General features: G+C 41.9%; 1 protein-coding gene across 2 annotated transcripts in view; it reads right to left on the bottom strand.

Moving 5' to 3' along the window:
• The window catches only part of pitpnm3 (PITPNM family member 3), a 101,203-nt gene extending 82,310 nt beyond the window's left edge, over window positions 1–18,893 (bottom strand). For both annotated transcript variants that reach the window (XM_030396729.1, XM_030396737.1), the window contains exon 1: window positions 18,142–18,893. In XM_030396729.1, the coding sequence (XP_030252589.1) occupies window positions 18,142–18,166 (25 nt within the window). In that variant the 5' untranslated portion in view covers window positions 18,167–18,893. The remainder of the gene's footprint in view (window positions 1–18,141) is intronic.
• Between the last annotated feature and the right edge of the window lie 8,931 nt (window positions 18,894–27,824).

Raw genomic sequence — 27,824 nt, 5'->3', positions numbered from 1 at the left:
TCAACTTTCTCTATACACCTTTTATATGGCTTCATGTGACCCCTCACTGCAACCGACACAACCACTAAGCTATATGTAAACGAGCATATAATGTCATCTGCCAATTTATAGCTGCTTTTGACACTTGTGCTGGCTTTATTTCATTTGGAAAAACAGTTGGCAACACTGCCTATGTGACATTTCTTCCAGTTGTTGAGCGTCTTATATCACGTGACCCAGCACTCTCTTGTGGGCTTTCTATTTGTCTGAGGATTTGAGAGAGCCATCTTGAGAAGGCATAAGGATGGGAAGAGGCGTTGCTGTGTGCAACAGTTCTGTCAGCGCACAAGCCGAGTGGAAAGAGGACCTGATGGTCCTGACAGCACGGACAGAAGTAAAGAAACTACTCTGAAATATAAAATCACTCCTGATGCAGGCATTTCAAGCCAGCTGCTGACCTTAACATGTGCCAAACAGCTCTCTCCATCATGGGCTTTGATTTGTTTAGAGCACTGGATACACTGTCGGTCACCTTATGAGGCTCTCCAAGTGAGTTTTCTTCACTGCTCAGGAACAGATACCAGCGTATATTCTGCTCGCAGGGGACTCAAGTCACTCCTGGAGTAGTTCATGCATTTTGTATCTCTTATAAGGTTTAGGATATCTAAGCAATTGCTTGTGTAGCTGGAGCTTCACACCGGAGTGCCTATCACCAAGTGATGCCTTCCCCACTGGGTAATGGAAAAGACTGCTGTTGCTTCCCGCAGGGCATTACAGTACACTATATACCCACAGATACAGAGTCAATGCTTCAAAGAACTACAGATTATGATCACACAACCAGCAGGAGGGCAGATCTGAGCACATCGTCCTGCATGTACCTGGAAGCCTGTAACGGGGAATAGTGACTTTTTGATAATAGCGAGAGGATGTTCCTCTTTTTCTCATCTTTTAGCCAATCACCATGATTGGCATGTTGATTTAAGCTGTTGAGGACTACAGGGAGCAGACTTCTCCTTCATGTATTAAAGCAACTGTATCTCACTCTTTTTGTCAACTGAGGCTTATTCACTTAACCGTGTACCGGAAATCTGTAGTGGTGTAATTGGATTGTAGTCCCAAGCATATTAGGTGTGACTGATTTGGCAACGCATGGCGATTAATAATTAAAATGAACGCTCTGTGTGATTGGCTAAACCGGAGGTGGAAAGTGTTTGTTTTCAAATTAACTGCAAGAAATCACAATGCATCAACAAGTAATTCAAAATAAACACAGTGTGTGTGTGTGTTAATGCAGGTCTGTAAAGCTGTTCTTTGGCACATTTGTTGGTAGCATTCTCTGGGATTGACCCAGACCGTTAACTCATAGTGTGGCTCTGATATGGCAGTTTATGAGCTGTAGTTTCCCGAGCAAACCTCACTAGTCTAACTAGTCCAGAGACACTGCAGCTGCATCAGCTGTTCACCGAAGAAACTACAGCTCACAATCTGCTGTCAGCTTAGTGTTTGTATTACAGCTAGCACATTCTTGTCTAATTTGTGGTGTGAGGAAACAGAAAGTTCATCATGGCCCACTGACCACCCTCCCTCTTTTTATCATGTGGACTAACAGGGCCACAATGTCAGATGTATTTGTGTGTTACTGTGACAGGGAGAAGTTGCCAGTCAGTTGATCGTCAACACTTTTCTCACCTTCTCCCTTCGCGAAACATGATGGAGGTATTGCCGAGATCACAAAGACGTCAAAAATTATAGATGCAAGTCAATCCCAGGCAGAGTAGGGCAGGTCTTGTGAGAAAAATAGTGGGGTCCCTAATAACACAACAATGACGATGCCAACATGCTAATAGTTTGCAAGTTTAAAGTTTACCATGCTCAACATTTTTGTTAGCTTGCTACCATTTGCCAATTAGTGCTAACACAAAGTACAACGGAAATAACTGAATCATGGTGCGTGATAAGAGAACAGTGGATCACCGAGGTCATTATGCCTAAGATTATTCTTCTAGGTACCATGAATGTTTGTACAAAATCTTAAAAAAGACTGAATTCGCAGTTAGCATAATGTGTCATGGAAATATTTTGTGCTGTTTAAAGAATTAGCTGAATTTTCAATCAGCACTTTATCACTGAGGTGTTTTTATGTTGCAGTCCCTAATTAGACATTTCTGTTTTAAATATATTACAATATATTCCAACAACATCATCTTACACACTAACACCTCTGATCAAATTTGCTTTGGTCTGCGAAAGTAAAATATATGAAGCCAAAACATCTCGGCTTTGAAACTGAAAGTGCGACTTATGGAAGGTGGCCTTGAGAAAGGCAGAGGCGGGGGGGGGACGCCTGGCACTTCACTGGGCTCTGTTCAAAGACAATCTGTGTGTAGGTATCTGAAGGCTTTACTTCAGAGCAAGACAAGACAAGGCTGCTTGTGATTCATCCCATCTTTCTTTCATCTCTTTCTTTCCATTATCCTCTTCCAGCAGAGGTGACACAGAGGTAAGCAGCGGGCTGAAAGAGTTGCTGACAGCATTGATTACTGGAGCTTATGAGTTATGTGTTATACCCCCCGTCTGTCACCTGCATACAGTCATGAATCTCCATCTTTACTGCACACACATGGCTGCAGCTGCTACACGTGTGCCGAGGCAATGCTGAGATTTTTAATTTGTCACCGGGCACCCGTGGGTCAAATGTTGACTGTATGACTTTTCATGTAAGAGTGGGACACGGATGACTCAGGCTTATGAGTTTTCTGTGGACATAGACCTGAAATTGCCATTTGGTAACAGGCGTATTTCAGGCAAAGAGCTTTTTTTAGTTTTAAATGTAGGTCTGTCTTTGCTTTTTAAAGCCACTCTGATCAATATTCTCAAGCTGTTTGTTTTTTTCTAAACTAATAAAACCATTGTACACTCTCTGCTCAGCACATGACAGCAGACCAGCAACTTGTTGGTAAACATAGTTGAGCATTTTATCGCTACAGACACAGATATTTCCCTCAGGAGTTGAAAGCAAAGTTATCAGACACAAGACTGGAATGTTCATGCTCACTGTGTTACCAGGGGTCCGTTTCACAAAGTAGGTTTAGTGAAAACTCTGAGTCTGTTAACCCTGAAATGAGGGAAACTCTGAGTTTTCCGTTTCACAAAGGGAGGTAACTCAAACCAGAGAAAGAGGGGTAACTCCAGCCTGTTTCACAGAGAGAGGTAACTTAAGCTCTCGGTCAGTTACCATGGTAACATACTCTCTGAACCTAACCTGGTCGGGACCAGGTTTTTCTCAACAAACCTCGAGTTTCTCTCTGTCTCCGCCCTCTTTCAGCCACACACGGTATCTGATTTCCTCATTCATTCGTCAGCAGGCAAGTTTTGGCGTAGTATAGTTCTCATTGATCATTGCAAAAATCAGTCAGTAGGCCTACATTAGAAGTTATATTAGGTGGCGACTATTTTCACTACCGTGGCATGTCCTTTTGATAATGATCCCGTGGATGAAGGTGCAGCATTACTGCGCAGAGAATTAAATATTCGTCGGGAGATGATTATCAGACAGTGCATAGATGTTCTTGCATTTCCAGACAATTATCTTTTTGAGCGGTACCGTTTCACGTCACAGTCCATCATTTACATACACGACCTAATCCGTCCTTACATTTCCAGCATTACCAACTGAAGTCATGCTCTCACATCCCAGCAGATATTGTGTGTTGTGCTGCGTTTTTTTGCAAATGGGAGTTTTTCATACAACGTCGGAGATGCAGAGCACTTGAGCAAGGCAACTGTATGCAGAGCGGTCAGAAAAGTGTGCCTCGCCCTGAAACGGCTACTACCCATCTTTATCATTTTCAGCTCCTCTGCCTCCGTTAGAGGTGGTGGTGCTGGGCCACCACCCGTTTTACAGGCATCTGCTTTCTTTCTGTTGGCTGAGTAGAAGTCTGTGTTAGTTTAAATAGGCTTAATTATTTAACAGAACATGATATAGATGAGAAGACATTTATGTGTGTGAAAACAGCATTATGTTGGGGAGAAAAAACTGTACCATCAAACAGCCACTTAATATTTACTTTACAATGTAAAACATGATCAAAATGAGGTACCCCCATGAGATTATGCCGAGGTCGAATGTTTTTATGTTTCATCTTAAACTGCAGCCAAGTGCGCTTCTCCCAGCGGGATTGCACCTAAATTAAATAAATTAATAGGCTACCACTCAAGTTTCCCCCTGTAATATTATTGTGATTGCAAAGGACTACATTTAAAGGAGAACTTCGGTCGATTTAAACATGCAGCTTCATTGCTCAAGCTACCCTTGACTTGCGAGTACCGAAGACGCGAACAAATTCGGTCCAGCCATTACAGAGCTCCGTGAACGGAGATGTAGCATTGAACGCTAACTGCATGGGGTCAGAACTTCACGCTGTGTTTTAAGCATCTTAACATGCTCCACATCTCACACCAGAAGTTATGCAACATCAGCAGACACCTTAGCACACAGCACTGTAGCATGTATGACTCAAACTGAATAAAAAAGTAGTTAAAATAGTGTGTTTGTGCAAGCAGCTACTTACCTGTTTGTTGACATCCGTGTGTCCCGGTAGCTAGACCAAACTAGTCAATCCGTCGAGCGTGCACTTACTCCCTCACTGGCGGAGACGGAAATGTATTCCAGCATTTTCGTGTGTATGTTCATAATGTACATGTCCATGTTACAACCTGTCATGAGCCATGAGCCTTACAATAGCCTGTTAAGCCTGTTAAGTGCACACTCGGTGGATACGCTAGTTTGGTCTAGCTACCGGAAGACGCGGATGTCAACAAACAGGTAAGTAGCTCCTTGCACAAACACACTATTTTAACTACTTTTTTATTCATTTTGAGTCATACACGCTACAGTGCTGTGTGCTAAGGTGTCTGCTGATGTTGCATAACTTCTGGTGTGAGATGTGGAGCATGTTAAGATGCTTAAAACACAGCGTGAAGTTCTGACCCCATTCTGTTAGCGTTCAATGCTACATCTCCGTTCACGGAGCTCTGTAATGGCTGGACCAAATTTGTTCGCGTCTTCGGTACTCGCAAGTCAAGGGTAGCTTGAGCAATGAAGCTGCATGTTTAAATCGACCGAAGTTCTCCTTTAAACTTACGCATTGACCCGAGCACCAATGTTCTCCCACGCTGTCTCCCTCTCTTTTGCTGCTGCAGCGGTGTTACACTTCCTTCTAAAAACGTGCTCAAACTCATCGTATGAGCGCATTAATATTTCCAATTTCAGTGGGTTGAAAAACGTAGCCCTCCTCTTCCCCGTTGCCATGGTGACTTGTCGAATCGGGGCTCCATTGATGCTGTCTTTTTATACTTGTGGTGCACGCGCTTAACTCCAGGTTAAACTACTCCGAGTTGATCAAACTAACTCAAATCAGCTGTTCTGGAACTGAAAACTCAGAGTTTCCTATCTCAGAGTAGATCAACCCAGAGTTCAGGGTTAGACTCAGAGTTTGTTGAAACTGCTTTGTGAAATGGACCCCAGGAGTCTGACAGAGGGTTCAGTTTGCTCATTGAACTGCAGTGTCCTCTTATGTATATTTAAGTGTTTTGAATTCAGAACATCTAACACGTGAGGGTAGAGGCTTCTGAGCTGTGAAAAGGCACTTTTAAACTCTGCTTAGTTATAAGGTATGTAAGGAATGAAATGAGGAATGTGACCAAGTATTTTTGCTGTTAGGAAGGCCAAATTAGTACAGTCATGTTTTTTTCAAGTAACTTTCAAGTAAACCACTGCAGCTGTAACCAAGGCATATATATTGTGTTGTGTTGAAGGACATTGAAATCACATTTAATCATCCCTTTTTTTACAGTCAGTGTGTGTTTTAGGCGTTCTTGCTAGGTTTTTAATTCAAGAGAATAAAAACAAATGCCAGAAATCCTCATATTCCATTTTGAGAGACGTGTCTGTGTTTGCCCGACATCAGCTGACAGGCTGCCAGAGAGTTATTGCACCATAGTGAACGAGTGACGGAGTAAACAAACTTGCAGCAAACTTGTAAGCTTCATTTAAATGAGGCAGACAGAGTGTTATTAGACGTATAACTGAAGTACACACCAGCATCTATCTGGACCGGGATCACATTTGGTCTTTGAGTTGAATTAGCCGAGTGGCTAATTAACTATCTTGCCTTTTAACAATGACACTACTGCTTTATGCCAGATTTAATTGGCTTAATCAAAATTCATCTGTGTAGATTTACTTGCGGGTGCCATTCGGCCAGTTGGGTGCAGCCAGTGACTGCTAGCTTGGCCCTCAGAGATTTGGGGACATTTGGGACGTGTTGCATACCCTCACATAAAATGACTCCGACACATGGACACCTACAATTTAGTTGTATGCCTTAGAGGACAAAAATGTAAACTTAATGACAGTTTTTATATTTCAATAGTTAAAGACAGTGACATGAAGACAATTCAAATCTTCTTCAAGGCAAAATAATCTGTTTAATCAGTAAGAATTATACGTAATCAAATTCAAACACTTAACCTGTCAGAATGAGTTTCATCTGTGTTTGTTTTACCTACTAAGCCAAAGAAGCAGCCGAAAGGACTTGTGCAGGACTGAGTTAAGCCAACTTCCCTCCATGGTCTAGTATTACGCTCTAAGCAGCTTAGATAGAAAGGAATTGACTCCACCAGAAGAGAATCACCTAAGCTTGTTGCAAAAGAAAACCTAGTGAGCTGCATCGTTCACCTAACAATCGACTCTCTGACAGCAGAGGCCACCTGGTTTTGCTTCAGGGGTATTCATCTAGCAGTGTGAATGAATTGAAGATGATTTGGTTCATCTGTATCAAACTACATCAGAGGGAAGAAAGCACATGCTGCTATTGCAGAAATATATTTAGACAGAATTCTGCTATATTCAAAATTTTTTCTCGGGTGAAGGTGACTCGAGTAAAAACAAGTTTGCCGTATTTGACGTTTTCCAACAAGATGAGTACGGAGAATGGTTACGAGATCACATAAATACCAAGCAGCGCCGGTGGTGATGATTTGCTGCAGATCTGCTTCGTCTGTATTTATGGCTCGAAAAAGCAAAATCAAGTTTTCTTTTCTCTAAGTGAATGTTAACAGTATAACAAGTGAGCGAGGAACATCTTTCATCCTGCATGACTCATATGTGATGCGATATTCTCGGTGGGAGAAAAGCTATAAACCCTTTAATTTATTAATCTATACTGTATTTTCCATCGATTCTCGGCGTAAACTACACACTGGGATTTAAGTAGAATTCAATACAGGCACGTTAACCTGTAGGGCTGTAATATAAACGTCTAGTTTTCTACGTTGAGGCAGACTCGGGATGGTAACCGAGAAGTAAGAAATAGCTCAAGTGCAGCTCCTGAAAGATTTATAACTGAACTCATTCATTTTCTGTCTTCCCTGTTACACATATACGCCTCAGCTACTCTGCCAAAGTCATACTAAACAGATAACATCTAACTCTGGACTGCTCAGATGCCTCCAGCTGTCCAGAGAATGTGCTGAAGAGGATCCTCAACCTCGAGTTTACATCAAGTAGTCGCTAAGATGATGAATGTTAAGGTATATTCAAAGTAAAATCAGTGATGAACGTGAACAAAAATGCAGGTATAAACACAATATAGTATTAAAAGTTCACTGCTCAGTGTGTGTTGGAAGAGGTTATTTAAAGGGCAATGTTTTTTTTAAGGAAAATTATCTCAGAAATCGAGCACCTCGAACACCTCAGGCCCCAGTGGGCTCTAAGTACATATTATGCATATCAATCACACAGTTCAAAGGTTTAAGAGTATTTAATCTGGTTCTGGGTTCTCTTAAAATGGGTCGGATCATCATGCAGCTGCATTTAATTGCAGCTAAATTCATCTTGCAGGTGGCTTTCACAGAAGGGCACCATTTCCACCGATCTCAGGCAGTACAAGAGTTTGCTTTAAAACTGTACTTACGTCTCGAAAGTGGCATAAACAGAGTGATAAGTGTGGTAATTCCTGACACAAAATGGATTATAAACTCTCTGGAGTCAAGTACAACCGGCTAAAATATTTACTGAGGCTCACCAGTGTCACTTAAAAGGGACTGGCTTGGTTTTATTTAATGCATCAAGCCCAACGAATAAATAGCACTGATTTCGAGGAGACTCCCGATCGCTCCACACAGATCTGATGTTTCTCATCTGCAGCCACTTGTGTCTGTTCAGAGGATGTTTAAAGGTCCAGCGTGAAAGATGGCATCTATTGGCAGAAACGGTCAGTAACATTATTAATGAATGAGTCTTTGAATCTAACCGAGCAAGTGGGTCCTCTTCCTGTGAGTCTGCCCATCGATTTATATAAAAACTTGATACCAGACACAAAGATTGGCCTCGCGCATACGGCAGAAAAAGGTTTTCTAGTTTCCACATTTACTTCCTGGTAATGCAGCTCATTGAATATGCGTAGTAGAGTTTCCCCCTGCTGGCCCCGCCCATGAGTACCCGCTCGGGCAACTGACTTTACATTATGATGACGTCACTTTTTTCTTAGTTTATTGGAAGTTTTTATAATACAAAACCTCAACGTTCATAATAGAAAGAGCCATAATCGACCTTGTTTGAAGTTCCTGGTGTTTCTTTTATAATGCCGGTCTATTAGGGAAAATACTTTTTGGGACCCAGAACAGACAATCCACAACAATGGACATTTAAGCTCAGAGTAAAAACTTGTTTGCAATAATTTGACATTTTCTCCTTTCAATTTCTCGCATTACCTCTTCAGTTCTTTTATGGCAAATGAAAAATGCACTTTAAAATACATTACTTAGCTTGAAGGACTTCTTGACACTGTGATATCATTAAGACGTTATTACAAATATCTATTCCAATTAATGATAAAAACACAACTTGACAACCATGCGATGCTATAAATCATACTGTCTTGTATGTTCAGCTTAATTGCACTACTTCTTGTGACTGGTCCATGGTTATCTGGGGTCCTCAACAGACTGACCAAACCAAACAGTCAAAGCGCCTGAGCAGAGATTAGTGGCTTAGTTGTATAAACAGCCCATTTCCAGACCCACAGATTCATTTCTGGACACAGAGACACAGCCACAAAATCATCAAATTACTCATGAAGAGCTCTCGGTTTTAAGAATAATGATCGAGCCCTCAGCGTTGAGGATGGCCCCATAGGAGGACTCCCTCCATCCTAATGGATTTTCTTCTTTCCAGAGCTGTAACTCTTAATGCCCTGACTCTCCTCCAACCCAGATGGTCAGTAAGCCACGCCAGTGCCAATCTCCTCATTTTGTAATTAGCAGCATTTAATATACGAGGAACTCGAAGCAACTAGCGTCACCCGAAGGAGCTACCAGGTCATGAGGGACGGCGACGGCTGACGTCACGCAGAGAGAAGGGGCAGAGGGGCTGTGTGATGATGCAAACCTCTGCTGAGTGAATATTGGATAAGTCACACATCAGAATGTCATATCTACCATGCCAGGAGGAAATCCAATAATGTTTTTTCCTCCTGTGGATGGAGAAGTGGGAGGAATGAGAAGTGCCTGTGCCCTCATTTTAACATCCAGCACGCCCCACGAAAATAGATTCTGAATCTGTGTCTGCTGCATCTGTTTATGCCACAGTGAACATCCCACAGTGCACAAAAGGTAAACAATAAAGTCTGTCTGGTCCTCTGTGAGCTGGAAATGACTATTAATAGCCTGTCGTCTAATTTAATTAAACCTCATTTCAGCACACAGTTCAAATCAATCTCTGCAGCCAGTGAGAGACGTAGAGGAGGATTGATGTCAGAAATGTTGAATCAGTCATAGATTCAGAGTCCACACATCATCCCGGATGCTATCTATCTGCACTGCAGCTATGTAGATCGGCGGCTGCATCGACCGCTAATGGACTGCTACGCTGCAACTAGGTGATAATCACCATTACTAATCCTGCACACTCTCCCCTTCTGTCCACGGAACAGTGATCACGTATAGGACTGCACGTCCAGTCTGAGGATGACTGCATGAGAAGGCGGTTTATTATAAAGTCCACACTCTCGTGATTTTAATATGGATATGCACGGAGTGAGGACGCAATCAGTTCATTACAGCTTCCCAGTGAGGAGATTATCAACCGTATATATACATCGGCTGCACCTGCGTCCTCATTACAGTTTTCTTACAAGATTATCTATGGTACATTCAACAGGTTTCACATTTGATTTATAGAACAGTTTAAAATGGATGGAAATCAATGGCTGCCTGAGAAAAAACAAAAACATCAGCTTGGGTTGTCTTTAAATCTGCTTCGGGTGAAAGATCCAGAAGACACAGCACAGCAGCTTTCATCTGTAGCCATATGTCTAAATATCTAGCCTTTTGGCCACTAAATTCTCCCCGATGTTCACCAGTAAGATGTTCTCCTCTATTTTCTGGTGTTAGGTGGTGCACAGTGGGTCGATCAGAGCTCTTTAACTGAAAAAAGATGCTGTCTGGGCTGAAAACGATCCAACAAGAGCATTAAGAGTCATCCGTAAAAACAATAACAATGAATCAAAACCTTTGTAGTCTAAACTTTTGTAAATTTGCTTGTCGTAAAACAATCTGTAACCTTAGAAGCAGTCTTCCAGCATATAGCCCTGGATGAGATAAACTAAGCCCTCATCACACAGGACAAGTGTCACCCGGGGACCTGATGTGATTTAGAGATGACCACCTCACGTTTGTGTTCTCACGAGGCGCTTTCACACGGGATAAGTGATCCCAAGTGATTACTCAGAATCAATTAAATCATCTGATGTTAAGGCTCCATGTAACAACACGTTTCATGAAGCGAGGCGTCTGTCGTTCAGCAGCCACATTATCTGTACAGTTCAAAGTCGATTTGCCTTCTTTCTACAGGTGTTACCAGCATAAACAGACACTTGCAGCTCATTTGGATGAAGTGACAAATGCTTTGTGGCTGCACTTGAATACAACGGCCTTTTGTTGCTTTTAACCGTCAATACAATCGACCTCAGGGCCCAGCCGCTGAATGCTGTTCAACCTATTAAGAGCATGCGATCAAATTTCATATCGATCAACACTGCATTGTACAGTATCATCACATGACCTCTGTGTTGGTAGATAATAAGGGTGGCATTTTTACTTTACAAATCACAGACAAGGGAGATTCGCACAGGATTAAGATCACAGACGTCCCCCGCAATTAAGTCAAATTACCAGAGGTCCCTGGGTAATACTGAGGACATCTAGTGCCGTCCGAACAAGGCTTGAGGGTGAGCCAGCTTATAATTGTTTTCATTAAAGATTAATCAGGCAATTACTTTCTTGATTAGCCTGTAAAATATCTGAAAACATCAGAAAATCCCCATCACATCTTACACCCAGTGTTTCACCAACCTGGCCCCCCCGTTCCTGCATGTTTGAGATGTTTCCCCGCCACAACACACCTGATCCAAATGTATGGGTCGTTATCAGGCTTCAGCAGAGCTTGACGAGGAGCTGATCATTGAATCAGGCGTGTTGAAGCATTGCATGTATCGTCAGACAACAGTAAAAATGTTACTTTTACTATCGTATAAGTCAAGGAAAAAAGGCACACGATCAGATATGAGGCTGGAATCACCAAATCGTTTGGAATTGTTCCTTTAAGTATTATTTCAATTGATCGTCAAAATCCCTGCTCATTGTCTGTTGACTGACTTCAGTCAACTGACGAATCGTTTTCAGCTTGACTATGGACAGTTCTAAAAAAGCCAGTTCACGAGCTGACTGAGTGATTGACAGTTCAACCAGATGCTCTTTGACAGGTGCTTCCAACATATCAGCAAAACAAAAAAATGGCGTGAACTTGCCAAAAACATTTACTCCCAGCCGACATTTCAGACAGGATTTTTAAACTTAATGTTATTATCAAGAGGCTAGCATTAGAGAGCCGAGTGATTGTGCCCAATCTCAAGAGCCCAAGAGCATCTTCATAGCCAGGAATCTGAAAAGGAGAGGCGAAAAAGGAAAAAAAAACACTGTCTCTGCCTTCCACTCTGTATTCAGAAACCGGTGTGACGTCAAGACACTTGGCTGTGACAAACAACAAGTCGGCTGGTGCTGCGGCTTCAGGTGAGCCTCACACAGCAGCGGGCCGGCTGCTGTGCGCATTGTGAGTAGCTGCTCCCCGACACAAGCCCGGTGTGCTTCCCCATGACAAACAGCTATTAAATTTAAATTAACACTGTTTTGTATGATCAAATAAAATAGCAGAGGTCACAGGCTGAATGCATTAGCACACGCCTCTGTAGCATTCAGAGAACATTGTGGTGCTGCTTGTCAAGCAGGCTGTCTGGGGACCATTTGTCAGCACGACGACGACGCCACACAAAGCAATGCTGTTGCAGTATTAAGTGTTTATCGTGTCATAAAAGGAGATAGGACCTGGGTTTTGGGGAATCACTGACAGCATCAAACACTGGCAAATGGTAAGCACTCACTTTATTCACCTGTTAAGAGAGAGAGAGAGAGAGAGAGAAGGAAGCTGAGGGAGGAGGGGGAGACTGTTCATCAGCATCCTTCGGCCCCTAGCTATTTTTAGCTCGACGCTGAATCTCAGCAAAACAGCAGGTAGGCTTCCCATTTATTTTATTTGGACAGCGCATAAAAAGAAAAAAACACCTCTGGTCGCATCCAATTTCTTCAAAAAATATGAGGAATACAAAATCCGAAATGGTGCAACACCTCACACAAACAGTCTATGAATCTAAGGGGAGGATGAGCAGTAGGGGTCAGTTCGACTCTGGGAGAAGGGATGACAAAGATAAGCGAGGCTGATTAGAAAAGCAAAAGTTCTTAAAGGGATTTGGCAGCGTAACGCCTCTCTGGCTTCCAGCAGCAGCTAATGCAGTGGGGGTGGAAGTACTGCAGCTACAAGGATAGAGAAACAGGTGTGTAAATGTAGTGTTTCAGTTCGAATTCCCACACCGGCTGATTACATTGTTGGGCCCTGTTAAGAAGATGCACCCTCTGTTGTAACTCCTCGGTGGCCAAAGAAAAGGGACGTTCACAGGTGTGAAAGTGTCTGAATGAGAAGCAGGGCGCAGCTGGGAATGAGCATCTGCATTTCCCCCCACTGAAAGAACAATTAAATGAGAAAAATTTAGTGAACTGGCCGACAGCCAGTTGGCAGCTTTGACTGTTTATTCAGCAAGATTCAACAGCTACGCTAGCAGCTCTGTGGGGCCGTGGGTGTTAGCTCAATAGTTAGGGTTTCGTTTTTTTAGTGTGCAAAAGGTCTCAATGTGATTGTTTCAACATAAGGTAGCTTCATGTTTTTTAGTTTCCTCTTAATAGCGGGAAAGAGCAAGAAGTAATGGTTTATTTTTACTTACTTTTGCCAACCTAGGCCCTGATTCTTGACTCACCGGTACTTCCACAGCGTTGAACACAACTTGAAGCAGAAACAGACAACTTTACAGAATTCCCCTCTCCAAGCATTTCCCTGTGATGTTACTCTCGGCGGCCACTGTCAGTTTTAGCATCATGGCTAACGCTAATGTTCTGATTACTGTAAGAACTCCTAAACTCAGTGCTATGAAAAGGCAGCGTAAACACGCGGTTTCATCAATACGTTGCCAGGTTTTGTTACTGACTGATCAATAAAGAATGCCGGTTTTGGACAGTCTCATGCCCCAGTGTTAAGGGGAGACATATATCAGCGAGGGAACAGACCTTAACACAACACCGGTGCGCCCTCGTTTCAGTGACTAGCCCGTGCGCTAACTTGTGTTTCACCACGGTTTCTGTCGTTCTCCCTCGTCACCTTTTTTGCCTCCTCAGTGCAGTGTAGAGTTTCCACTGTTATTCAAGTTGTTCCACCGTTACCCGGGGATAGCAACCTGGGAAAACAATGCCTCGTCTGTTTTGGTTACGCAATGGCAGAAGCGCTTCCTTCATGCTGTAATGTGACCTTAATTTTTGAGGGAGAAATCCAGCCCAGTGGCAGCCAAACATCACATGGTGCAATTTTATTAATATATCCATTACACTGTACAATCAGCGTTCACCTCGGAATGATAGGTTAAAGCAAAAGTTGTTCATTGCCAATTAAATTTTAATTGTGTACTTATCTTGACCAAACTGCAACTTCTTGACCCATGAACATCAAGTATGAAACATGTTCCCAGTCTTAGCCTACCATGTTAAGCATACTAAAATCTTGTCCTGATGGTGGCACCAGATAAAAAGGTCAAGGGTTCACCAAAGTCAGCAGGATTGAGCCTCTGTAGACCATGAATTTCGTAAGGAAATTTCACGACAATTCATCCGACATTTGTCAAGAAATTTCAGACAAAACCACAAATATGAACCTCACGATGGCACTTGGGGGAAAAGCAGAGGGTCTAAAAGTAATTTGGGGCTTATCCTCTGGGAAGCATGGATATCTATACAAGACTTAGGATCAATCCATTGAAAAAATATTGAGTGAGGGTGCCAAATTAAAATTCAGAGAATCAAAAACATTATTAGGATTCGTCATCCGGGGACAATCAACGTCTGTGCAAATGTTCATGGCGATCCATCCAGTAGTTCAGTCTTCCAGTTTGGACCAGATCCATTTATATTATTTTAAATGAGTCATAGCTCCTTTAGTTCGAGGACTGAATCTTTACTCAACACAGCCCTCATAATTCCTAAATCCTTATTACTCTGCTCAAATTATCTTTCAATATTTGAATGATTAAAATTGGGAGTCTCCTCGGTTTTGATTGACAGTCGCTGAATCTGGGCACAGATCCACGGACGTTTCTGCAGAAAGCTGAAAGAAGACACCACAAACTGTAAACACTTAAATAGTCCATAAACGCTGGTTGTTAAATACACAGCACGCCTTTGTCACTCTTGCTTTTTACAGTATTACGCAGTGCGTATTCTAGATAATAATGCAGATTTTGCTCCGCAAGTGAATGAAGACAGAAAATTGAAATTAGAATTAAGAAGTGTGGGATCCCCTGCAGCCCTCTTATAATTGAAAATGACTCAGATAAGATCTGCACACATAAGTGAAAGTCATGAAATTAAAAAGTCTGTCCTGGCCATATTGGTGGGACTTTGAAGAACACTTCCGTGAGAATCACTCTACGTCGCAAGTTGTGCTGTGAACTGAGGTCAAGCGACATTTAATGACACACTGCATGCTTGAGATATGAGTGTACCAACAGTAACCTCACACATACTGCACGCTGCCATCAATCTGCCACCAGCCTGCTGGAGCATCGCAGGGTTAACATGATTTTATAGAGCTCGGCTGAAATAATTTAAGGCCCTCACAGTGTAGTTTCCATTAGTGAGTGAATTTTACGGTGTGGCTCAGTGCAATATAATTAAGATTAACCAGAGAAGACATCCAGTTGCAGCCGGTGCTATAAAGAAAAAACATGTTTTTCAGTGCATTCAGAGGGTCTAATTTGTCTTGTAAGATTGTCTTCTAAAAATAGGACTGCTTGATTTCTCAAGTAAAACAAACACACGGTGAATTGAGAGACTGCATCAATATCTACATGTACAAAAATGTATATTTAGACAAATTAGTACAAAGCCAACATGCAAACAAACCCAGCCCAAAATATCCGCACGTCAGTTTCAAAATGAGAATGTTATTGAGCATCATCCCTTTCATATTTGTATCGTGAGAAGGACGATTTACAACCCTTTTATTGGTTTTGTGACTCATGTTGATTCTGCTGTGCGGCCAGTCTTTGTTCAAATCCTCATTACTCGATCTCAAATTGTCGTGACATTGCTAATGATCGTTAAAAGAGTGGTCTATTGATTTAGCAATGCACTCCTATATCATTGTTAGCCTCACAATGTAACCCTAACCCTAAAAAAAAGAGAACAATTCGATAACAAGAGACCTCTTTTTATTTTAAAAGCCTGCTGCCTACAATACCCACAATGCAACTGGAACCCCAACAGTATGCTAGCAATGACCCATTATTGTCAAAAAAACTGACTTGGAAAGCAGCTTATAACGACTCGATTTTTTCTTCCTTGCTAGGCGGCGACCTCTACTGGCTGTAGCAGTTCTTGCGGAAGTAAAGGAGGAAGTCAGGCAGCGAGTAACATAAAGAGCGAAAAAAGTCCACATAAGGTGTAGGCTGGGGTGCACAGGACGTTCATTCAGGAGACCACAGTGAATTACGTGCACCTACTAACATATTAAAGTTAGGTCACACAAATCATTTAACTGCAGCTATGTACGTAACGACAGTACGTCCAGTACGTACGTGTGTCGCTGCAAGTGTCATGATGTTTCGGGAACAGTGATCTACTGCGTGTTGTTTTTCCGGAGTGGCTGTCAGTCATCCTGTTCAGTCGATTAGGTGTGAGGACGTGCTGGGTAAACTCACGTCTTTCTCGCTCCACATCACCAGACTCTTTTCATGTACAGACTCATGGTCTCCAGACTAAACCAACCCAATTTGCAGTAGTACTTCCAAAAAACCTGACAGACAGATTTTGATGTGCACAGTCATCAGAGATCCCCTTCAGAAAATTCAATATGTGTAGTGGCTTTTTAAGAATGTGAAAATGATGCAAGCCAGAGCGTCCCCACTAGGTTTTGCTGAGTTAAAAAAAAATGTCTTTTTTAGAATAGCTCTCTCATTAAAAGCAGCATGGATACAGTCTACAATAGTGTGTGGGAGTGCAGGAAGTAGCAGATACAGAAAATACACTCTGTCTAAATTTAAGGAGCTGAAGGGAGATCTGAGTATCAACCCAGAGTTGAACGGGTCAATGCGACTCTACACCTCCGCCTGGCACTTTTTCTGAATCAGCTTGTTGAAAAAAAAAGAACACATTTCATGCGTAGACTTCTGGAGACTTTCCACTATGTATGTCACTGCACCCTTGTGTAAAGGGTGGAAGCTTCTTATGCAGCAATATTTTGAAGCAAACCCAGACCTCACTGAATGAATGAAATCTCCCCTCTCTGATGACACTTGTTGCTGAGAGTCAAAATGATCTGATATTCTATCGATCCCTGCAGGGAAATTCCCCCTCCGCTCTCGTCCCGTGGAGAAAGGTCAGAGCACAAAGGCCACATGCAGAGCAGAAAGCCTGAAGCGTGGAAGGGCTTCAGTCAACTCGACAAAGAAATCCAAGCCAGGACCTCCGGCTGAAGAAAAGTCACCCAGAGTTTAAAATTTCACATCAAGGCAAACCAAAAAACAGAAACGTGTTGTGTACAGAAAGTCTGAAAAACGTGATGAAATGATGCTGCAGCAGCGAGAAAGACAATCCAGACAACAAATACAAGCACGACTTAAAAGCACTGTTACATTGAACCAACAGCACAATGCAACAGGTGGCACGTCTGAGCAGCAGAGGAATCCGGGCGACCAAAAAAAAAACAAAAAAAAACCTTTTCATGCTGCAGAAATGTCACGACTTCAGACGGCTCGCTCATTTCCTCCTGTCAAAACTCTCACATAGCACACATCTGATTTAACAATCAAATGAGCTGCATGAAGGGCAGCCTGCTATTAATAACAAAGCACTGAACTCCTCAGTGTTACTCCCTCATCATTCCTCCTGGTTTAACCTTGTGGCGGCTGTTTATTTGTCAGATTTACGGTCTGATGCCTCTCTGTCTCAGCTCCACTTCCATTTGCAAAAGTAGTTTTTTCCTTTTCTCTCTCTCTCTTTTTTTTTTTTTTTTTTTTTTGCTGTGGTCACATCCTGAATTTCAATGGCTGCTTCTAAAAATAGTGTCACCCCATATTGAGACAGGGTCAGCCACACAGCGGTAGACACACCGGTCTGCAGGTGTGTCTGTTGGTCGCTGACAGCTCACCTGACAACATTTGGTCAGTCAGACTGTTTTTTGGTTGTTTTGGGTTTTTTGGGGGGCGTCACTGAATCTCACGGGTCACAAATTTCGTTGCAACACCAGGACGGACAAGATACGAGGGGCTGGACCTGGCTGTTTGGACACGCATTCCTCCAGATCGCCTCCATCCGTCCGTGCAGCTGTGCGCGCCAGCATCCAGCGGCGGCGGCAGCAGCGGCTCGAGACGCACGTTTTCTACCTGTGAGCACGAGACCAGGCATGCAGCGTTCCCCTCTCCTCTCTCTCTCTCTCTCTCTTACCTTTTCCTCTGCTCTCCTTTGACATAGTGTCCTTTCCAGTGTGCGCGTCTCGCTCTCTGCGGTCACTCAGCAGCTTCAAAAGCCGTGGCGTCGTTCCTCCTCTGTGCACGATGATGTCGGATAGTTAATCAAAAAAAAAAAAAAGAAAGAAAAAAGAAAAACAGCGGCTCTTCCTCCCTCCAGTCCCCGCTGCACCTTGACGTCGCGCAGGGTGAAGCAGCGACAGGAGCCGTGGAGAGGGAAAGCAGGATACAACAAAAAAAAAAACGGAGAGGGGACGTGCAGCTGTGCGCTCATTCACCTGTGTCAAGTCCCTCCGAGCATCGACCCGCCCCTGCCGCACTCATACTTTGGGTAATTTGTTGTATCTGTGCAGACTTGGCTCACATGTCATGCCTTTCCCCCAGCAGCTCCGCGTCTCCTCTGCTCTCCTCTCTCCGCCGCTAACATCAGCCGGAGTTCCTCCAAAACGAGCCCCGGTCTGCAGCTCGACTGCCTCCAGCGGTGCGCGCACGTCCGCGGCTGCTGCTGCTGCTGCGGCTGCTGGAGGGCGTCCGTCCTCTTCCCCCTCACACCGTCTCCTGACTTTGCAAATAAAAGAAAATTAAAAAATGCTCAAGAAGAAGATGAAGAAGAAGTAGTGTCGCCGAATGAAGAGCAACACCACAGCTGCTCAAGTGAATTCAGAAGCTTTATTCAGCAGCTGGTGTGTTTCGTCACTGGCACGACTCATTTCATCAGAGTTTTTTTTACATTTCCAATCTGACTCCCGTTGGATTTTTTTTTTTTTTTTTTTTTTTGTATCTTCAGGATCACAAGCGTGTTGACAAATATCACATGAATGGGACATTTTATTACATTTAAAGCAAGCGGATGCAGCACGTGCTGTGTGTCCTCGCAGTGCAGGGTGTGGTTGTCACTGTATGAAGAGCTGTGAAGGACATAAATCACAAGTCTGCGCACACGTTTACACACATCATGAAGTAGGTCAAAGTCATTCTGAGCGTCACACATATACATGCTGTCTCCCATGTTTAATGCAAATTTAATAAAATAGTTCACTGTGATGAATACGGTCATGAAGAGGAATGAATTGCATCAGAATCATCAGTCACATTGGACGAATTAATAATGTTTTCATTACAGCATGTTTCCATCCAACACACCTTTTCTTCAAACTATGAAAAAAAGGAGTCTCAGGAGGGTTTTTAACTCAAACAATGCATGCTGGGAAAATATGCTGATTGTGTTGCTTTGAAGTGACCACGAGGAATTTTAAAGTGTTTATAAAATAGTAACTTGATTCCTCTGATGAATATAAATCACCTGTAACAGCAGACGGGACCATCAGCGAAAATATTTTTATATAGTTATCATTTATCATTATTGATCACATATATCACATATAAATACATTTGTGCGCCATCCATCCTGCGGTCTTTCTTTCACTCACTGCCAGAACAAATGCAAAGATCTTTACGACAGCTGGCACTGGTGTCATACCGCTTTTGTCAAAAGGGGGCGCTAGAATCAACAAAACTTTGATCGAACTTCATCCTTTCAAGTCAAAATTTCATTTTCGAAGAACGTGTCTATTATGCCCTTTTTCCATCAAATCTGCCGGCCCGGCTCAACCCGGTTTGACTGGCAGTGATTCGCATTTCCGCCACAACTGGCTCCCTGCTTAACTGTGTGTCTGAAACCAGTGACGTGCTTGTCCTGATCCCCATAGAACTGTCGTAGAATCATCGTTGAGAAAGTGGTTACGCTGAACATATTTCATCTCTTATAAATTCTCTCAAAACCTCTCCCGTTATTTAGTGAGTGAAAAGCTTTTACTGTGAAGCAGCATTCAAGCAAGCGTTTTGTTTCCACCAGCAGCGACTAAACATTAGTGTTGAAGTGGTCTGATAACAACGAAAAAAATCGAAATTCAGTCGTACTGAATGTATAATTACATGAGGTTAATGAGAAAAGATGAGTCGATTCCATATTTGTACTTTTTACTGTGATAGACGAGCTACAGATGGTAGATAATGTGTCAGAGTCATCACAAAATATTACAGGAATTACACAGAACATTAAAATAATCAAGTAGTAGTGTCAGGTGTCATGATATGCTGTCTAAGGGCTAAATAAAAGAATAAACTATGAGATATGATGATAAATCGCAGCAGAACTATGGGTCTGCAGTGGCACATTTCATGAATTAAACATAAAAGTAGATTTGAAATGGATAAAAGTCATCCCAATGTCAAACAGCCGGCCCGTGTTGCTTATTTTCCTCATGTTGGGTGTGGTTGTCACACTTCTACTGTAAAGAAGATGAAGATGAAGATCCGGACAATAAATCACTGTATAACCATGTCTGAACACAAATGTTACGAGAATTAAGCAGAATATTAAACATAAAGTCTCACGAGTGTCACAATATGCTGTCTGTCATGTTATTGCATCTCTGGGCTAAATAAAAGAGTTTTTTTATGTGATATGAGGGTGAAGGATAATAAATCATATCTGAATAAGTACGTCTGCATGTGCATACTGCATGAATTCAGTATAATATTACAGTTAGCAGATAAAAGTCATTGTAATGTCACAAAAGAAGCCTGTGTTGTAAATGTTTCCTCATGCAGGTTGTGGTTATCACACATCTACTGTATACAGTAGAAGTAGTGTGAAGATGAAGAGAACATTAATCATACGTCTACACACAAATATTACTGGAAAAACACAGAATATAAAATATAAAGTAGGTCCAAGTCAGTGTGAGTCTCACTGTTGTCTCCAAGGATGTGATTACTGCATTATCTAAACTAGAGTGGCACTCAATAGAGCGTATGCCTCCACTGAAGCGCAAAAGTTCCCTTTAATTTAGTCAAGCCTAATCCAATATCAAATAAAACATATTTAAATCTGCTGGAAATGGTATTATACACATCAAACTGTATTAGCTCATAGATATCGGCCAAGTAAATACGCCTGCTTTTTCAAGATCCATGAATCATTCCCTGAGAAGGAAAATGTAAAAAAATAAAATTAAATAAAAACTTATCTTTCAATGTTAAAGGTGCACTATGTAATTGTTTTAGGAAGATCTTCATTGACTGATTTTTTTAATGTCCAAACAAAGTAAATAAACAAACGGTCTTCGTTTTCATGATTGATTAAACACAATTTCATACTGTTTGACTCTGTTTACATGTGGCGGACCCTGCCACCTTTCTAGCTTCAAACATTGTTCCAGGACCTTATTTTCCCCCCGAGAACATTTTGTTCATTCACTTATGCAAAAGATAGATATTTGTGAATTGTATTATCACCTCCCCATTTGTAATCCTGATGACAAACCAACAGAGAAACAAACTCAGACGAAACCTCCTTGGCTGAGATAATAAAAGAAGCGGAAGGACTTGAATCGTAAGTCTGCACACAAATATTACACGAATTAAAGACAATATTTGAAATTTGTGAGTGTCACAGTATGTGACTAGTATATGGTTTGGTTGTTGAATATCTTTACGAGATATGACATTAAATCACAGCAGAATTATAGGTCTGCACTGGCACATTGCATGAATTAAACATAATATTGCATATAAAGTCAATACAAGCCGTTGTAATGTCACACAGGCAGCCTGTGTTGTATATCATCCCTATGCAGGATGTGGTTATGGAGTAGATGAGGTGTTGAGACGAAGAGCAGCAGGACAATGAATCACCGAAGCCTAAGGATGAAGGGGTGACAGCCGCCACCCTTGTCATCCACCCATCCATCACTGGAGCAGCAGGTGCCACCTCGCTCACACGGGGCCAGTCACCCAGGCAGAAGAGAGAAAATCTTTTGGGGCTTTTAGATTAGGAGTGTTGCAAAATAAAACCAAGCCTATCAAAATGAAGCTTCTGCTCGAGCATCTGTCAGTCTGATTTATTTTTCTCTCTTTCCTTGCTTTCCAGGGATGGAGAGAAATGAAGCATGTGAATCATTTCCCTCAGCTTTAAATCCTTTTAATCCAGCTGTGAAATCTGGTCTAATCTGACAGATGTTTTACCTAATGTGTGTTTCTAATTCCTTTTTAATCTTGACCTGTGCTACCTGACCCGAATTGGTGCAACATAGCTTTTTCCTCCCTGGCTCACACTTTATAGTCTAAGTGGTCATGATGTAGCGTAGCTCTTCCTCTGTGACCACACATGAGGTCACACAGTCCCCGGACGCTCTGGCCGTTGGTGTCATTTGGCAGCCTCGACCACACAAATGAATATTGATGGAGGAAAATGCCTGTGGCCGAACTGTAATCGTGGAAATTCGAGAGGCGGACATGCTGCATTGCCTTCATCGCCAAACTCTACTAGGAATACACGCAGCCAATTTGTGTTGTTCATGAAAGCCGGTGACAATATACATCTGGCCCAGATCATTGAACTGAGATTGCACGGAGGAAAACTAACAGGAAAAGGCCTTAAAGCCCAGGAAGCCAGTAAGACAGATAGCACTGATTAGACCAAATGGCTGTACTGACTGGAAACAAGTGAGAAAAAAACTCTAATTGAATAAATGGAATGTCTCTCTCGCTGCTATTGAGGTCTCAAATTGCACAGCATTTTCACATCAGAAGAGAGCGATTTCACAGCTGACATCCAAAGGGAACAAAAAAACAACCCTGATATTTTTAATACTTAATATTTTGCAATCCTTTTGTGATATTGGGTCGCTCCTTCAGGGTAACAACAAGCCCTCATTGTTTATAAGTAAGTTCATAAATAAAATAACTCACCTTCTGGTTTCAACCACCTCCCGATACAGACTTTTCACTCTTACTTCTTCTCACTTCCTCCTGTCCAGCTGTAACAATCACTAAACTAAATATGGTTCAAGATAAGCTGCTTTCGTTTTCCACCTACATGGTAGTTTTTCTCACGAGGACAGGCTCATTTGATCGTGTCCCGGAAGTTATAAAACCAAATGAAACACGCCATTGCCTTAAGGAAAATATAGGATTTGTCTGTGTTCGAACATTGTTGTGATTTGGCATCATTCATTGTCACCCAGAGCCCAAGACACAGCCATCGGGATGTCCTTCTCTCTCCTTCCAATCCTGTCCGTGACGCCAATAATTATGTTGTGGAGAATATGTTTTCAAGAAAATGCAGAGACTCCAAGTTCTAAGTTGTGTGTGAGTTCCTCTTATACAGAATACAATAGATGATGTTATGTGTGTTAATGCAGGAACTCTACATATTATATGTAATATATGATAACCATCTGCCCCAAATCCCTCATGAAAACAACTCATAATTTCTGCCTCACCACTGATAACTCAGCTCCACCTCCCTCTCCACACATCTGCAGAGTCGGAGTCATTTATGACACCAACCTCTCCTTCGAAACATGTCAGTCAAATCACCAGAACTGCCTTCTTCCATTACCACACAAACATAAACTGTCTCTGCCCATCACCCTCCTCTCTCCTCTGCTGCTGAAACTCTGATCCATGCCTTCATCACATCATGAATTGACGACTACCACATAATTATACACTGTTTCATCTGAAGCCCTGAATTAACTCCAGTACATACAGAACTCTGCTGCTCGCTTGATCACCCTCTCCGGCTCCAGTGACCACATCCAGTACCTCCACACTACCTCCCGTAGCTCCGCTCCTCTGATGCCGACCTCCTGGAATAAGCACCAGAGCTGGAGTGACAGCGCTTTCTCGTTGGCTGCAGTTCAAATTCATGGTAAACTCTGATAAAAGAGTACAGGCACACAGGGACCCAGATGTTTATTACCACTGTGAGACTCATAGACAGTGAAGGCAAGACCTGTTTCAGCAACATAAGGCTTTCTGGGAGCCATTAAAGAGTCACAAAATACAATGCCGTTCTTGGCAGTCAGCAAACCTGAATTTAGCACCTCAGGTGCAGATTTCCTGTCTGAGAAAACCACTCAGCAACATTTTGGGAGGAAAAGCACAACAAACACTCAGTCAGTACCAAATTAAAGCTCATGATTCTGCGCTTTGAAAATATGATTTATACTAAAATATTCATCCACTCAGGCGTCACAGCGGCTCTTACACAAGCTGGGATAGTGGACTGGCACTTCTTCACATGCAGGGACTGTGGATTGGAACTACTCAGCCGTGTCAAAGACACATTACATATTCCTTCATACTCCTACTTTTACTGATGAAGGACACATTTCATTTGGTTCTAACCCTTTTGTAATTGCTATTCATCTGGAAGCTTTTGTGTAGATAATAAGAGGTAACCTTGGTCTACTGCACATGCACAATGCATGCAGTGAAGCTCGACTCTGACCTCTGACCTCGTATTTAAGCACTTAACAATTTACATTTTAAATACATAATCATTCATCTTGAATTTTATCCTTTATATATTTTTTAGCTGTTTTGAAAAGGAAGAAGAACATGTGGAATGAGAGGTGATGAGGAAGGTAAACAGTCCAACAGTGTGTTTTTTTTAAAGACCTGGTGCCTACATTTCCCACAATGCAACTCATCAATAGAGGTCATTTATCTAATCACATGCAGCTTCCTCTGGAGCCAAGAGAGACATTAGGCGCGTTCAAGTTGAACTCCTGCTGACTGACTGCATCAGCGAGATCTGCTGGCGACTGCAGGGGCGGGTATACAAACGCTGCTATGAAGTCGGACACTCTCTCTTCCCGTAGTTGTGACGTGACTTGGCTGAGCCTGCGGTGTTTGCCTTCTTCGTCTGCAAAGAAGTGGAGGAAAATGAAATTCCATTAATGTTTGAGGAAAATCAACAACGATGGCGATCAGTTTTCTTACCTGATGCTATGGGAAATTTGCTGGCCTTTTTCTTATATAAGTCCCCTTCGGAAATTATTCAATCTGAGATGCTCAAAATAGTAGTCAACCAAACCATGTAGGCTGAGGGAATAGAGCTGTGGAACTGCTGCCGTGTTGCACGCAGACAACCGGGGTTCAAGACCTGTGTGAACTGTGTCTTTTGCAGAGGGCGTTTTTATCTGATTTTTTATACGTGTGTGTGTGTGTGTGTGTGTGTGTGTGTGTATGGACAGTTCATTTGTCACAATAACAACTTCAAATTTGGATATTTTGTAATTGCTTCACTTCAAAACGGTCACACAGTGGCTCATCAAGAGTAGATGAAGAGCCTAAATGTTGTCTTACTGTAAATGATCATGTTCTGTTTTCCTTGTAATGTCACCATTAAATACATTTGAACTTTGTCTATCTGGTACATTATAGTAAGTATTGCCCAATAACAATACAATACAATTACCACAGTTATTAATTATTATGATGACAACTGTGCTTTGGTGCATGATTATATCACAGCTGAGGGGAATTTGCTGACTACATTTAACAAATAAGCAAAACTGTAGACACATAAGATGATGCATTTTCTCATAGCAACATTTTTCACAATTAATGAATACATTTCACTGAATGAATGAAACACAATAATCAGAACAAATGACTGAATCATGCCTTGTCCCGCTGCGCCATCTCATCACACACAGAATAGCTCAGGATAATTCTTTGTATTGTTAATGTGACAGGAACAGAAAGGGTTAATTAATAAGAGTGGATAGTACAGATAACACTGGACACAGCAGTTAACCACTTCTCCATAATCACCCTAAGCTGACAGAACTGAGCAGTTTATTGACGACATCTTTCAGGGTTGTTGCGTTAAATGAAGGATTTTATAGGTTTATTCATGTTGACTATCCCATAGGTGCGGCCACACGGCTGCTACTTATCTGAAAGTATGTGATACTTGAGTTAGAAAAGATGCGCGGGGCTTATTGATATGGAAATTCATCGAAACACACGTCATATACATCAGCGTATATAAAAGCCAATTAGGGCAAAGTCCTGATGTCATGAAGGTGGGTCTGGGGTCGCGCAGTACCTGGAGAGCAACTGCGCAAATGCTCTGCAGCCACCTTGCTCCCACGATAACTTAAGGTCATGTGACTTCAGATGCGGAGCAGAAACCACTCCCATCCTGGTCATCGTGGACACATTTTAACTAGCATGCATCACGATGTAGGCAGCCCTGTGCAGCCCTGCGCAGTACTGCGTGATCTTGAACTCGCCTAATACCACTTTTTTCACATGTGCAGTAGGAACTGTTCACACACATTAGAAACATTTAAAGAGTTACCCTTTAAATAATTTATATTCTAAGCTACTATGCTACATTTAGGAGGAAAGTAAAATATAAACTATATAAATTTTTCCTTTTGACAGCTGTTGTTATTGGTTACTTTACAGACTGAAATTTTATAAACAAAACATGTGATACGATAAATGTTTGTATACTACTTCATGCTTCAATAATAATAATCCAAAACTGTAAAATACATCTGAAACAGGCCAATTTGCACGGTGAGTACTTCCACTTCTAATACTTTCAAAAGACCATTTATTACATCTTTAGTTTTACCCTTCAAACATTCTTTTTATATATATGTTTAATGCAGAACTTTTATGGAATATTTCTAAATGGTGGATATATTTAGAATTTTTAGAATATATTATAATAAAGAGTATATATTTAGAATATATTTTATATGGTGGATATATTTAGTATTTCTAAATGGTGGATATATTTAGAAATACTCCATAAATCTCCTGCATTAAATATTTTAAAAGTGTTCAAGAGTTGGATATGATTAATTCCATCCTTTGATTCAACATAATCTCCTTTGATTCATTTTCTTTGAGATATGATAATCAAAAAGTGGCTTATTGTCATGCTTTAATCGCTAAACATTAAATAAACAACAGAGGCTTAGTTCAGCAGCAGGCAGCATTTGGCTTTGGCTCATTCGCGCTCTGTTCCCTGTAATGATTGTTGAAAAGCAGGAAGTTGAACGAGTTGATGAGTGATGCACTGGTGAGGAAAAAAGGTCACGCTGCTCCTCCTGCTGTTATTCTCTGCGTTGGAGACTATTCTCGCTGTATCTCACACTGTGATGAAAAAATTATGAAAAATATTGAGTTTTACTAGACAACTCTGCCGTACCCACTCGGCTTCAGACTCATATCTGCTTTGAGGCTGATAGATAATCTTTTTCACTCTCATAATCCAACAGCGTGAGTTTAGTTGACTCTCTGGAGGGACTCGGCTCATTTCACAAAACAACTCCATAACTAGCCGCTGGTCCTGACACTATTATTCATACCAACAAAGCAGAGCTGTGACTGAATTAATGATGCAAACAGTCAAAAGACTTCCAGTGGTCACAGGTGTTTTATAAAATCTCAGGCAGCCTGAAAATAATTGGACTTAAAAGGAACCTGGAATGGGAAATGTTGCGTATACAGTGCCGGAATCTGCATGAAAGATCGCTCAGCGAGGACTCGACAGAACTCATCTCTCCTACACTTCAGCACGAGCAGCATAATCCCTGGAGAACAGCAAACAGGCGCAATAAGACATAAAAGATCTCATATCCATCTGGTTTTGGTAGCAAACAGCAGCTGAAAAGGTTTTGAAAGTGTCACAGAGCAGCCTGGATGTACCTGTAAGTTTCCCCCTCAAAGCAGCATGAATGCACTGCAGTCATATTGTGTCCTCTGCAGCTCTGAAATTAGCTCTGATAATGAGTCAGCACTGGCTGCCGGCAAGGTCGAAGCTCTCTGAGCATTAGGAAT

The sequence above is a fragment of the Sparus aurata genome, chromosome 2 (assembly GCF_900880675.1).
Source record: "Sparus aurata chromosome 2, fSpaAur1.1, whole genome shotgun sequence".
In the NCBI taxonomy this organism is placed as follows: domain Eukaryota; kingdom Metazoa; phylum Chordata; class Actinopteri; order Spariformes; family Sparidae; genus Sparus; species Sparus aurata.
This window is presented reverse-complemented; position numbering and strand designations above follow the sequence as displayed.